General features: G+C 53.0%; 1 protein-coding gene across 2 annotated transcripts in view; it reads left to right on the forward strand.

Annotated features, from left to right (window-relative positions):
• The window catches only part of Gdpd5 (glycerophosphodiester phosphodiesterase domain containing 5), a 75,329-nt gene extending 65,530 nt beyond the window's left edge, over positions 1–9,799 (forward strand). Inside the window, exons 11-19 of one of the 2 annotated variants that reach the window (XM_031387490.1) lie at positions 646–728; positions 1,871–2,021; positions 2,640–2,858; positions 3,328–3,485; positions 3,771–3,918; positions 5,256–5,338; positions 5,796–5,810; positions 7,585–7,697; positions 8,796–9,799. In XM_031387490.1, coding sequence (XP_031243350.1) covers positions 646–728; positions 1,871–2,021; positions 2,640–2,858; positions 3,328–3,485; positions 3,771–3,918; positions 5,256–5,338; positions 5,796–5,810; positions 7,585–7,697; positions 8,796–8,944 — 1,119 coding nt within the window. In that variant the 3' untranslated portion in view covers positions 8,945–9,799. The remainder of the gene's footprint in view (positions 1–645; positions 729–1,870; positions 2,022–2,639; positions 2,859–3,327; positions 3,486–3,770; positions 3,919–5,255; positions 5,339–5,795; positions 5,811–7,584; positions 7,698–8,795) is intronic. The other variant, XM_031387491.1, reaches the window with a different exon arrangement.
• The last annotated feature ends 1,046 nt before the right edge of the window (positions 9,800–10,845 follow it).

Below are 10,845 nucleotides of genomic sequence, written 5' to 3' on the forward strand. Positions count from 1 at the left end.
CACCCAGGGTTGCAAGGCAAGGTCATGCAGTGCAATGGCTGGAACCAACCTTCTGGGTGATGACCTGCTATAGGATTGCAAACTTATTTAGGTGTCAAGCATGAATTTTAGTTCATGTACCAGTGTAGCGATGGAGAGAATATCGTCATCGCTGTATAGATGAAGCAATCACTCATCACACCACAGAACCCTATCCTCTCTCCTTCCCCCTCCAGAGTCTCCACCCAGACTGGGCTCTGAGATTAATCCAGAGGGGACCAAGCACTGAGTCTCTGCCCAAAGCTACCTCAGGCCCACAGGCCTGTGGGGAAGGCCATCTGCTCCCAGAGTCTTGTTCAGTGCCTATAATACAGCAAGGGCAATATGGTCAGAGTTATTAGCCGTGCCAGGCATTCATATTCATACAAGTCCATACTCGGCACACTGCCTATCCTCCCTCCCTCAAACCTCCATGAGGTATACGTATCTTAACAAATGAAAAAAATGGAACCTTGAAGCAGCTGTGTGGGTGCCCAGGTTCCCATAGCAACTCTACAAAGGAGCCAGAATGAGAGGCAGACCTCCTAGCAGGGGGCGCCTCCCACTGGCTGGGGAAGAGTCGTCACCTGGACCCTAGCTCTCCCCTCACCAGTCCTTCCTCTCCAGCTGGCTCCAGAACACACACTGATGTCCTTCCGGAAGGCCCTGGAGCAGAAGCTGTATGGGCTGCAAGTTGACATCACCATCAGGTTGGCACCTCTGCATCTGGGTCTCCTCATAAAACCTCCTGCCCCTGCCTTGGTGACTGGAGGGGGATGAAGGTTTGGATGGCCCACAACAGGTCAGGCACCCTTCTAGTGCCAATGAGGTTTGTGCCAGACTCGAGAATAGAAAGAACAGACTCTTGTTCAGGCAGGATTTAGATGTGGGGACTTAGAACCCTGCCACAGACACATTGGAAAGAAAATTACATCTGTGAGTCTCATGCCTTTAATCCCAGCACTCTGGAGACAGAGGCAGGCAGATCTCTGTGAGTTCAAGGCCAGCCTTGTCTACAAACTGAGTTCCAGGACAGCCAAGGATGCATAGAGAAACCCCATCTCAACAAACAAACAAACTAACTAACTAACAAATCAACAAATCATACAGAAGTGATGTGCACATTTCCATCTATAGATACAGTCTATGTGTTAGCATGCATGTTGATGGGGAGACCCATCCCAACCTATCACAGGTTACCCCTGAGGAGGTGAGAAGGCAGGGCCACCAGATATTACTCCAGAGGGTACATACAGCTATACCACCTCTGTAAGGTTACCACTCCTGGTGTAGACTGCATGAATCACATGCCCCACACCTCTCCGTAGGAGCGGATGAAATGTCTTGAGGAACAGGGAGTGAGGAAGCCCTTTATTAGTCTACACTAAGGAACTCTGTGAGCTGTAGCCAGCCCTGTGGGTTGATAAGGACGTGGGAAGTATGTGGACTTTGTCTAAGGGACCTGTGCTGGCTCTTTATCAGTGTGACATTTCAAGGACTTGGGTTGAGGCCAGGTTCCACCGTTTAGTGGCCGTGGACCTTGAGCTACACACTTTGTGCTAGCCTCCATTTCCCCCATTATCAAGTGAGGCACTACTTACCTTCTATTGTTGCTAAGTGTACAGACCCACTTTCCCCAGCCCTCCTCCCCAGCTGTCTTGCCCACTTGACCTCCATAGAGAGCCAAGGACTTGTCCCTTGATCCCTTTGCGTTCCTCACTGGCCCCCAGGGGAGTCTGTAGCTGAGATGGGAACAGAACAGCTGTGTCCTTTGAGGGTGGGGAGTAGGGAGGGTGGTGATGGGGACAGGTGATCTCTCTGAGTGGGTAGTGACAATGGTCCTTCCCTGCAGCCTGGACGGTGTACCCTTTCTCATGCATGACACTACCCTGAGGCGGACCACTAATGTGGAGCAGGTGTTCCCGGAGCTCGCCCGCAGGCCTGCTGCCATGCTCAACTGGACTGTCCTGCAGAGGCTCAATGCCGGCCAGTGGTTCCTCAAGGTTTGCCTGTACCTGGGCCTGCCCTAGGCATGGGAGACATGGAAGGCTCCTAAAGAAGGAGGCAGGTGGCCTTCAGCTCAGATGACCCTGACCAGGCTAGCCAGGGACCCCCTCTGGTCACTTGCATCTGGACCCCACAGCCATCACTGCTCGTTTGGGTTCTCTGGTGATTGGCTTTCCCTCTCAAGGATGCTGATCCTTAATAGGCTTGTTGAAGCTGTAGATACAGAGCTGTGGAGTTAGCTCCGTTGGCAGAGTGCTCACCTAACAGGTCCCAAGCCCTGGGATCATTTCCGAGCACCACATAAACCTGATGGGTTAGCGTAATCCCTGCAATAGAGATAAAGATAAAAAGGAACTGGAGCTCAAGGTCATCTTTGACTACATAGTGGATTCAAGGCCACACTGGACATGCTCTAAGCAAAGGATTCACTTGGGAAGGGGGCGGGGCTAGAGGCAAATGTTAGGCACTCCTAAGACCCATACTGGGCCACAGTGATCAATTGCTCAACATATCCACAGTCACTGGTGGCCCTGGGTCTCCATGCCCCATTGCCAGGAAGGCATATGAAAGCTCCAAAGACCTAATGATGGCATGCATGTCCCTGTTTCTGCCAGACTGACCCCTTCTGGACGGCCAGCTCCCTGTCACCCTCCGACCACAGGGAGGTTCAGAACCAGTCCATCTGCAGCCTGGCAGAGCTCCTGGAGCTAGCCAAGGGCAATGCCACACTGCTGCTCAACCTTCGGGACCTGCCCCGAGATCACCCCTACCGTAGCAGCTTCCTCAACATCACACTGGAGGCCGTGCTGCGCTCAGGCTTCCCACAGCACCAGGTGAAGCCCAGTGGGTGACCCCTGCTTAGCCCCCTGCATCTAGACCTGTTCCCGTCTCCAGACTTCAGTTTCCCTGTTGGCGAGAAACAGGGCTGTGTGCACCTTATTTTCCTGACTGGCCCATTGTGGGGACAACAGATCCTTTGAATATCTCAGAGGAGGGTGGTGGCCCACGTTCTCTGGTTACTTGAGTGGAACCTGGCCCAAATCACAGTGGTGTGACTGTTTGGGAACCTGATACCACTCTGTGACACACAGCTCTCCAGCTATTGATTGTGGTCAGAGGAGGGGTGGGTGGGCTTGTCCATCTTGTCTTGACCAGGCAAGCCGCAGGAGTTGTTTGCTATAGGCTCCACTGCTAGTCAGGCCCCTCTTTGACCCCTGAAGGGTCTAGAAGGTCTCGGACCCTGTCCCCGGATCTGGAGATGAGAAGTCTGGCCAGCCTGACTGCCCTGTCTCTTGGCGGCAGGTCATGTGGCTGTCTAACAGACAGAGGCCTTTGGTACGGAAGATGGCTCCTGGCTTCCAGCAAACATCTGGGTCTAAAGAAGCCCTCGCCAGCCTACGGAAAGGTCACATTCAGAAGCTGAACCTCCGCTACACTCAGGTGTCCCACCAGGAGCTCAGGTGCCTGCCCTTTGCCACCAAGGTGGCCCTGGAGGAGGGAGGGACTACGGATGCCCCAGTTCAGCCCTCCACTTAGCACATGCGGGCACAGGGCAGAGTACACAGAGTACACAGAGAGCCTGGGCACAAAGGGCTTGGGAGTGAGATGGGAAACGCAGAGCAGTGCTGGGCTCCCTAGACGCAAGCACACTTTCCTCCTGGGTGGCTGTGAGGTGTCTAGCTATCAGGGGATGCTCTTCCAGCTTCCCACAGCAAAGCAGCTAAAGACCTCTGTCCCCTGCCCAGGGACTATGCATTCTGGAACCTGAGTGTAAACCTCTACACTGTCAATGCGCCGTGGCTCTTCTCCCTGCTGTGGTGTGCCGGGGTCCCCTCAGTCACTTCCGACAACTCCCATACCCTTTCTCGGGTGCCTTCTCCACTCTGGATCATGGTGAGTTGGAGATTTTTGAGGCCTGAGGACATCTAGGGGATGGTGAAGAGGGCCATCAGTTACCTGTAAGAGCTCTCCCCAGAGGGAATGCAGGGCATCCGGGGGTAGTGGCATCCATGGTGTATGGGGCAGGGCAGGGTAGGTGTAGGCTAAGACACAATGGAATTGTTGCAGTTTCTGGAGTCTGCATTGAGGTGATGGGGACCCTGGGACTGACCCACATGAAAGATCACCTGGCCTAGTGATTTTCAAGAAGCTAACACTTTCCTGGGTCATGGGCTACTCCTTAGATTTGGTTTTAAAGGAAAAGTCGTTCCAGAAAGAGGCTGGAGGACAGGGCAGGTCTACTCAGAGGACGGTGAAGAGTGTGTGGGAACCAGTCTGAGAGCACCTGAGACCAACTGAGCTCCCGTTCCTGCCCCTGAGATAACCCTGGGGATGAGCAGAGGTTCCTTGCTATGTCCCTGAGGACACAAAGACAGGTAGAAGGCTCCATAGCTAAGAGGGTTGCAGAGTTGGCAAGTCAGAGCTAAGCTACTGATGGTTTCACGGAAGAGAGGTGCGGGCAAGGCCAGAAGAGAGGCTCAGTCATGAAGAGGAGGCTATGGAAGCCTGGACCATGAGCTTTAGACTCACACAACGTATCATGACCCCTGCTAGTCCTGAAAGACCCAGCATTTCAGCTCCATCTGCCCAGGGTCCTTAAATTCCTACACTAAGGTGACATGAAATAAATAATAGGCAGGCAACAGAAGTGTGCATATTGTAGTGTTCAGGCCTGGGGAGTTGATGGACAGAAAAAAGTGTCCCCCATTAGTCAAGGGTACTGAGGGTCTACATATAGGGCTTTGTCCCCCAGGCCTTGTGATCAATGTCCTACTGTCTCACACAGGTGCCCCATACTAATTGTAGGGTCATATGTCTGTCTGCTTGGCATATGGTATCTTACATGCATCATCATTTAGCCCCTGCCTTGAGCTCCTGTAAGCTTATATACACTTGAAATTCAACATACCACCTCTACCTTGAAATCATACACACACACACAAACACATACTTGTACACACATACATGCATGCATGCATACATGTTCGCACAAACACACATACACACACACACACACACACACACAGAGAGAGAGAGAGAGAGAGAGAGAGAGAGAGAGAGAGAGAGAGAGAGATCCAGCCCACCATGCTCAGAGTCCACTCCTGTGAAATAAAACAGTGAGGAACCTCAAGCCCCTCCCTTGCCCATCCTCATAAGAGGTCCCCCAGTCTGTGGCCCCTCATTATAGATGGGCTGTGACCGGAAGCTGGTCTTGGGTCATCTCTCCACAGCCCCCAGACGAGTACTGCCTCATGTGGGTCACCGCTGACCTGATCTCCTTCAGCCTCATCATCGGCATCTTCGTGCTCCAGAAGTGAGTAGTCCGTAACACTTCCATAACCTGCCTACCCCAGCAGGCTCAGCTCCCCCCTCAGCAGAAGCCAAATGGCTTCTAGAATGAGCTCCCAGCTCAGGGCTCAGAGCCAGTTCTTGCTCTGATCTGCTGTGTGGTATCTGGTGGCTGTTGCCCCCTCTGTGGCTATTCTGCCCACTGTGAGCCAGCGCATGGGTTCACTCCTAGTAGGACAGAGTGCCACTCTGCCAGCTGAAGCCCCTCACACCCCTTAAGACAGCTGGCATGAGGCTGCCATAGTGGGATGGGTGGTCCGGGGAGGGGAAGATGTTGGGCCAGCCTGGAGCCCTAGGCAACCAGAAACTAAGGGGCTGGGGTTGGCTCTTGACTGACTTCTCTTTCTGTCCCATCCTGCTCTGATGGCGCATGTCCCTCCTCTCTCCCCTCCCCCTCTCTGCTGCACTCTGGCATCTCACAGCTATCACTTGATCAGGTAATTCTGGTGTGCTCCCCTCCTGCTCCTCTCTCCCCTTCTGGCCACTCCCTTTCCAGGTCTGTCTGAAAAGCTGCTGTGCACCGAGCCCTGAGCCTGGGTCACCCTTACCCGTCTCTGCCTGAAGCACGGGCCCTTCTCCGCCTTCCTACCCCCCTCCACTTTCCTTTCCACTCTTTCTTTTTCTTTCCTTTTTTTTTCCTTTGAGACAAAGTCTCACCGTGTAGCCCAGGCTGTCCTCCAACCTTTGATCCTCCTGCCTCAGCCTCCTGAGTGCTGGGATGTCTTCTTCCTGTCTGGCTATGTGTGCGGTACTTCTTGGTTCCTACTGCAGTGTCTGCAGGTGTAGACCAGTGTTTTCTTGGTAGGTGTTGACCCAGCTTCCCTCCACCAGAGTGTCTCCCCTGGGGAGAGGGTTCTCACATCCCCAAGTCCAGCATTCAGGGGGCCCTTTGCCACCTGACCAGTGCAAAGCCCAAGCTTCTGCTCCATTGGCTTCTGCCTCTTGGACTTCCTTTCCAGTGGTTCATGCTGTCTCTCTGTATCTCTCCCACAACCTTTTCTTTGTGCTGTGATCCACACCCTCATTCCTTTCTCCTTTCCCCCGGGGAGACCAATCCCACCCCTCAACCCCCAGTGGCTTTCCTGACCCGGATGTGCCTGGCTATAGAGACCCTGCCCTGATACTCCCCCCACTACACACCCCGCAGTGGGTTCTAACATACCTTAGTATTAGGGATCTTAAGACCTGCTGGGTCAGGCAGCTTTGTTGACCAGCTTCTAGGTCAGGGTCTAAGAGAACCTGGACCCAGGCTATGGGACTGAGCCCTTGACAGGAAGTTTAGCTCGTGCATCCTCTTTCCACTTGCAGAGTCCACAGGTGCTGCCTGTGTGGTACTGAGTCCATCAGACACAACCCCAGCAGAGTCACTGCCTCCTGCAGGTCAGGAATAGCCAGAGAGAGGAGAGGGGGCGTGAGAGATGAATCAGGAGATACTTTCTGTGGGCCTCACCCTTTCATTCATTGATTCAACAACACTTGCCTAACCTTATAATGTGCCCAGCATTGAGGCTGATGCTGGGGGCCAGCCAAGGAGCCAGAGGACAAGCACTGCCCTCAAGAATTGGCAAAGCACTGGCCGATTCCAGCCGAGGCACAGTGCCTTCCCCTCCAATCTCCTGCTTCTCCACTGTCTGCTTGTCCTATGATCCTGTCTGTCCATTTCTGCTGTGTCAATCCCATCTACAACCCCACAGTGAGTTTTATATGGAGTCTTAGCTGCCTCCAGCCACCCAGCAGGGCTCCATCTCCTGGGGAATCAGGGGTGCTTATTTCTAAGCAGATAACTCCAGCCATGTTCCTCTAACATCTTTGTCTGGGGACCTGTAAGGACCAGTCCTAAATAAATCCTCACCATCACCAACCTCTTTGGCCCTTTCTGGTTTTACTCAGCCTGTTGTGTTAGTTGGTTTATAGGAGGTCATCAGAGTCATATCTGGTAAGCTCCTTCCTCCTGAGACTGTCCCATCCACAGAGAGCCAGGACATAACATATCAAACTACCTTTCCGGGCCAGGATGGCTGATAAAGGAGGGGGGAGAGTGACAGGGGAGCCCTGACTGGAAACCAGTAGACTATCCCTCTCTGGGCCACAGCTCCCCCATTTGGATGCTGGGTCTCTCAGGCCACATGAGGAGAGGCTCTGGAAATGGGCAGGGTCTCTGCTCCTGGGAGGCTAGGGGAGGATCTGATGCCCACCGGGCCATCTCTGCAGGTGGCGCCTGGGTGGTATACGGAGTTACAACCCAGAGCAGATCATGCTGAGTGCCGCCGTTCGCCGGACCAGCCGGGACGTCAGCATCATGAAAGAGAAACTCATCTTCTCAGGTGACAGCCTGCGCGGGCCCTGGATTAGGTGGCACACGTGTAACGCACCAGGACAGGTGGACGACATATCCTCTCTCCAGGTTCACATCCATGCACATACCAAGGGACAGAAAGACGTGTGTGTCCACATCACACAACCCCAGATCCTGGGGCTCAGTGTTAGCCCTGGGTTGGTGAACAAATGTGACAAGCTAGAGTGTGAGGAAGGGTGTCTGTGGGAAGGCCCAAATGCCTTTCCTTGGTTCACACATGACTTCCACGAGTGACAACAGTGCTCTTTTCAGTCCCCGCTGGCATTCCCAGTCTGTGAAGGCAGCTGTAAAGATGTGTGCAAAACTGGGTATCATTGCAGTTCCTCAAAGAAAAACTGAGTCAGAAAGCGTGCTCCGAGCTCCCTGGGGCAGCAAGGAAGGTTTGGGGTGGTGATGTAGCTGGGGTGTGAAGCATAGCTGGAGGTACCTGGGTAACAGCTTGATCAGACACTAGGAAGAGTGCCTCTGTGAAAATGGGTGTGCCCCAAGGCTGCGCTGCTTGTCTGGGCACAAAGAGCCAAGCAGCATTCCACAGAACCACCTTCTAGAACCTTAGCTCTGCCCAGTCATATCCTAACACTAGCACACAGGTGTCCTTAAGGGGCTCTGCTCAAGCCCCAACCCTTGTAGATTGTGAGAGAAGCTGGATGAACCAGGCTGGCTTGAAATAGGAGGTCCCAGCCCAGCTTGGAGAATCAAGGAGATGTCTAGTATACTGCCATACCAGGGATGCAGAGGCTTGAGCCAGATTTTAGGAAAAGAGCTGTTGCTAGGGAGAGAAGACACTAAACAGAGAGAAGCCAATGTGTGCAAATGCCTGGAGGAATGTAAACACTGGGTAACAGGCACCTGAAGGTGCATTAGTTTTCTGTGACAGGAATTCCAGGGGGCAGAGGACTAAAGGCCTAGGAGGGACCAAGGAGACCCCTGTGGGCCAGGCTCAGTGCCCACAGGCTCAATGCTAACTGGAACCATCTGTCTCTGAATGCCTTCCTTCCCCTCTGCCTGCCCCCTGTCCTCAGAGCCAATCTTCCTCACTCACATTCTGTCTCCTCTGGTCCAACAGAGATCAGTGATGGTGTGGAAGTCTCTGACGAGCTCTCCGTATGTTCAGACAGCAGTTACGACACCTATGCCAACAGCACAGCCACCCCCATGGGCCCTCGAAGTGCTGGCAGCCGTGCCAAGACCTTCACAGAGCAGAGTGGGCATTAGCTGAAGATCTGTGTGCCCAACTTGTACCCAAGGTAGAACCTAGAAGAAAGGAAGGTCTGACAAAAGAAGCTGCACCTGGAGTGCCTGGGAGCTGGCTCCTCAGCCTACGTGTGTGCTCCAAGCTCCTTGTCTGCTCCAGCCTCTCTTGCATGAGTGTGGTGGGGGGACCAAAGGGGCCCTCTCCACTGAGGCTCAGCTGGACCAGGACTCCAGCCTCCAGATGCCCCTGCAGGTCTGGGGCTTTTCATCCTGGAAGTGAAGGCCTGGTCTGCTGGTCCACGCTCCTAGTCATCTTTGGCCTCCCAGCCTGGAAGGTTTGGTGAGTCACTGGGCTGTGCCATGTGCCCAAGCAACTGGAGGATGTGGATGTCTCCCTGTGCCCACACCTCTCTGTTTGTGCTGTGAGATGACTAACTGTTCTCACCCCTGCCTTGAGGATGTTGGCTAGGCCTCACCCCTGCCTGGGGGTTCTATTCTCTGCACCCATCTCAAAGCACAAGGAAGTTCATCTCAGGAGAAACCAGTGGCTGTGGTGGAGACACGTCCCTCCCAGCCAGCTCCCCTCCACCACTGGCCTCTCTGCCCCTGAGAAGCAGCTAGAGGTGACCAGAATCACAGGCTCAGGGCTGTCCTGCCTCACATGCAACTGTCCAGCAGGCCCCTGGGGCAGAAGAAGCCTTGAGGACCAGGTGAACGACAGGCTGATCTGACCTCAGCTTTCCACAGCAGCAGCCACAGGGCAATGGGCCACCTAGGCAAAGCTCTCTGGGTTCAGACAAGCATGGGCCTCTGGCCAAAGTTGCCTACAGTAGAAGGAACCTAAGGGCAAAGACAATTAAAGCTGCCATCTTGATATGTGTTGTCTCTGAATTGTCAGTGGCAGTTTGGGAACCCAGCATGCTGAGGTTGGGGTTAGGTGTTGGCCCCGGGTTTCATCATTTCACAGATGAAAGTAAAAACTACTGGATATGTAAGTCCCTCCCTTGATCAGCCATGATGCCAAGACTTCAGCAGCCCCTGAACTGTAAAACCAATGAACGCCCTTGCATTACGTGGGGCAGGATGCTAAAGTGGCTATCCAAAGTCACAAAGGCAAAGCCAGGGCTACTTTTTTTTTGTTTTTTTAAGGATTTATTTATTATTATACATAAGTACACTGTAGCTGACTTCAGATGCACCAGAAGAGAGCATCAGGTCTCATTATGGATGATTGTAAGCCACCATGTGGTTGCTGGGATTTGAACTCAGGACCTTCAGAAGAGCAATCAGTGTTCTCAACTGCTGAGCCATCTCTCCAGCCCCAGGGCTACTCTTTGAGAAACCTATGTCCACACCCTTAACTCTCATGCTTAAAAATGTCTTTGGGGGGAGGGTGGCACAGGCTTTTTAAAAATTATCTTTTTTTTTAATTTTAAGAAGTCTGCATTTGTATTTGTGTGTATGCTTACATGTCACTTGTGTGGGGCACCCTCAGAGTCTAGAACAGTATGTTGGATCTCCTGGAATTGGAGTTGCAAGCAGTGGTGAGCCACTTGATAGAGGTGCTGGGAACCGAATTTAGGTCCTCCAGAACAGCAGCCAGAGCTCTTAACCACTGAGCCATCCCTCCAGCTCCCAAAATGTCTTTCTAAAAGAATAAACTCTGGTGGGCTGGGAAGATGGCTCAGCAGTTAAGAACCAGGGTTCAGTACCCAATGCCAGAACATTCACAGCTGTTTGTGACTGGTCTTCATTGCACACACGCAGTACAGATGTGGTACAAGCAAAACACCCATCTACATAAAATAATTAATTTTTTGAGTCAGGGTCTCTCTATGTAGCACGAGCTGTCCTGGAATTCATTATGTAGACCAGACTAGCCTTGAACAGAGATCTGCCTTTCTCTGACTCTCTGTAGTGCT

The sequence above is a fragment of the Mastomys coucha genome, unplaced genomic scaffold (assembly GCF_008632895.1).
Source record: "Mastomys coucha isolate ucsf_1 unplaced genomic scaffold, UCSF_Mcou_1 pScaffold21, whole genome shotgun sequence".
NCBI lineage: Eukaryota > Metazoa > Chordata > Mammalia > Rodentia > Muridae > Mastomys > Mastomys coucha.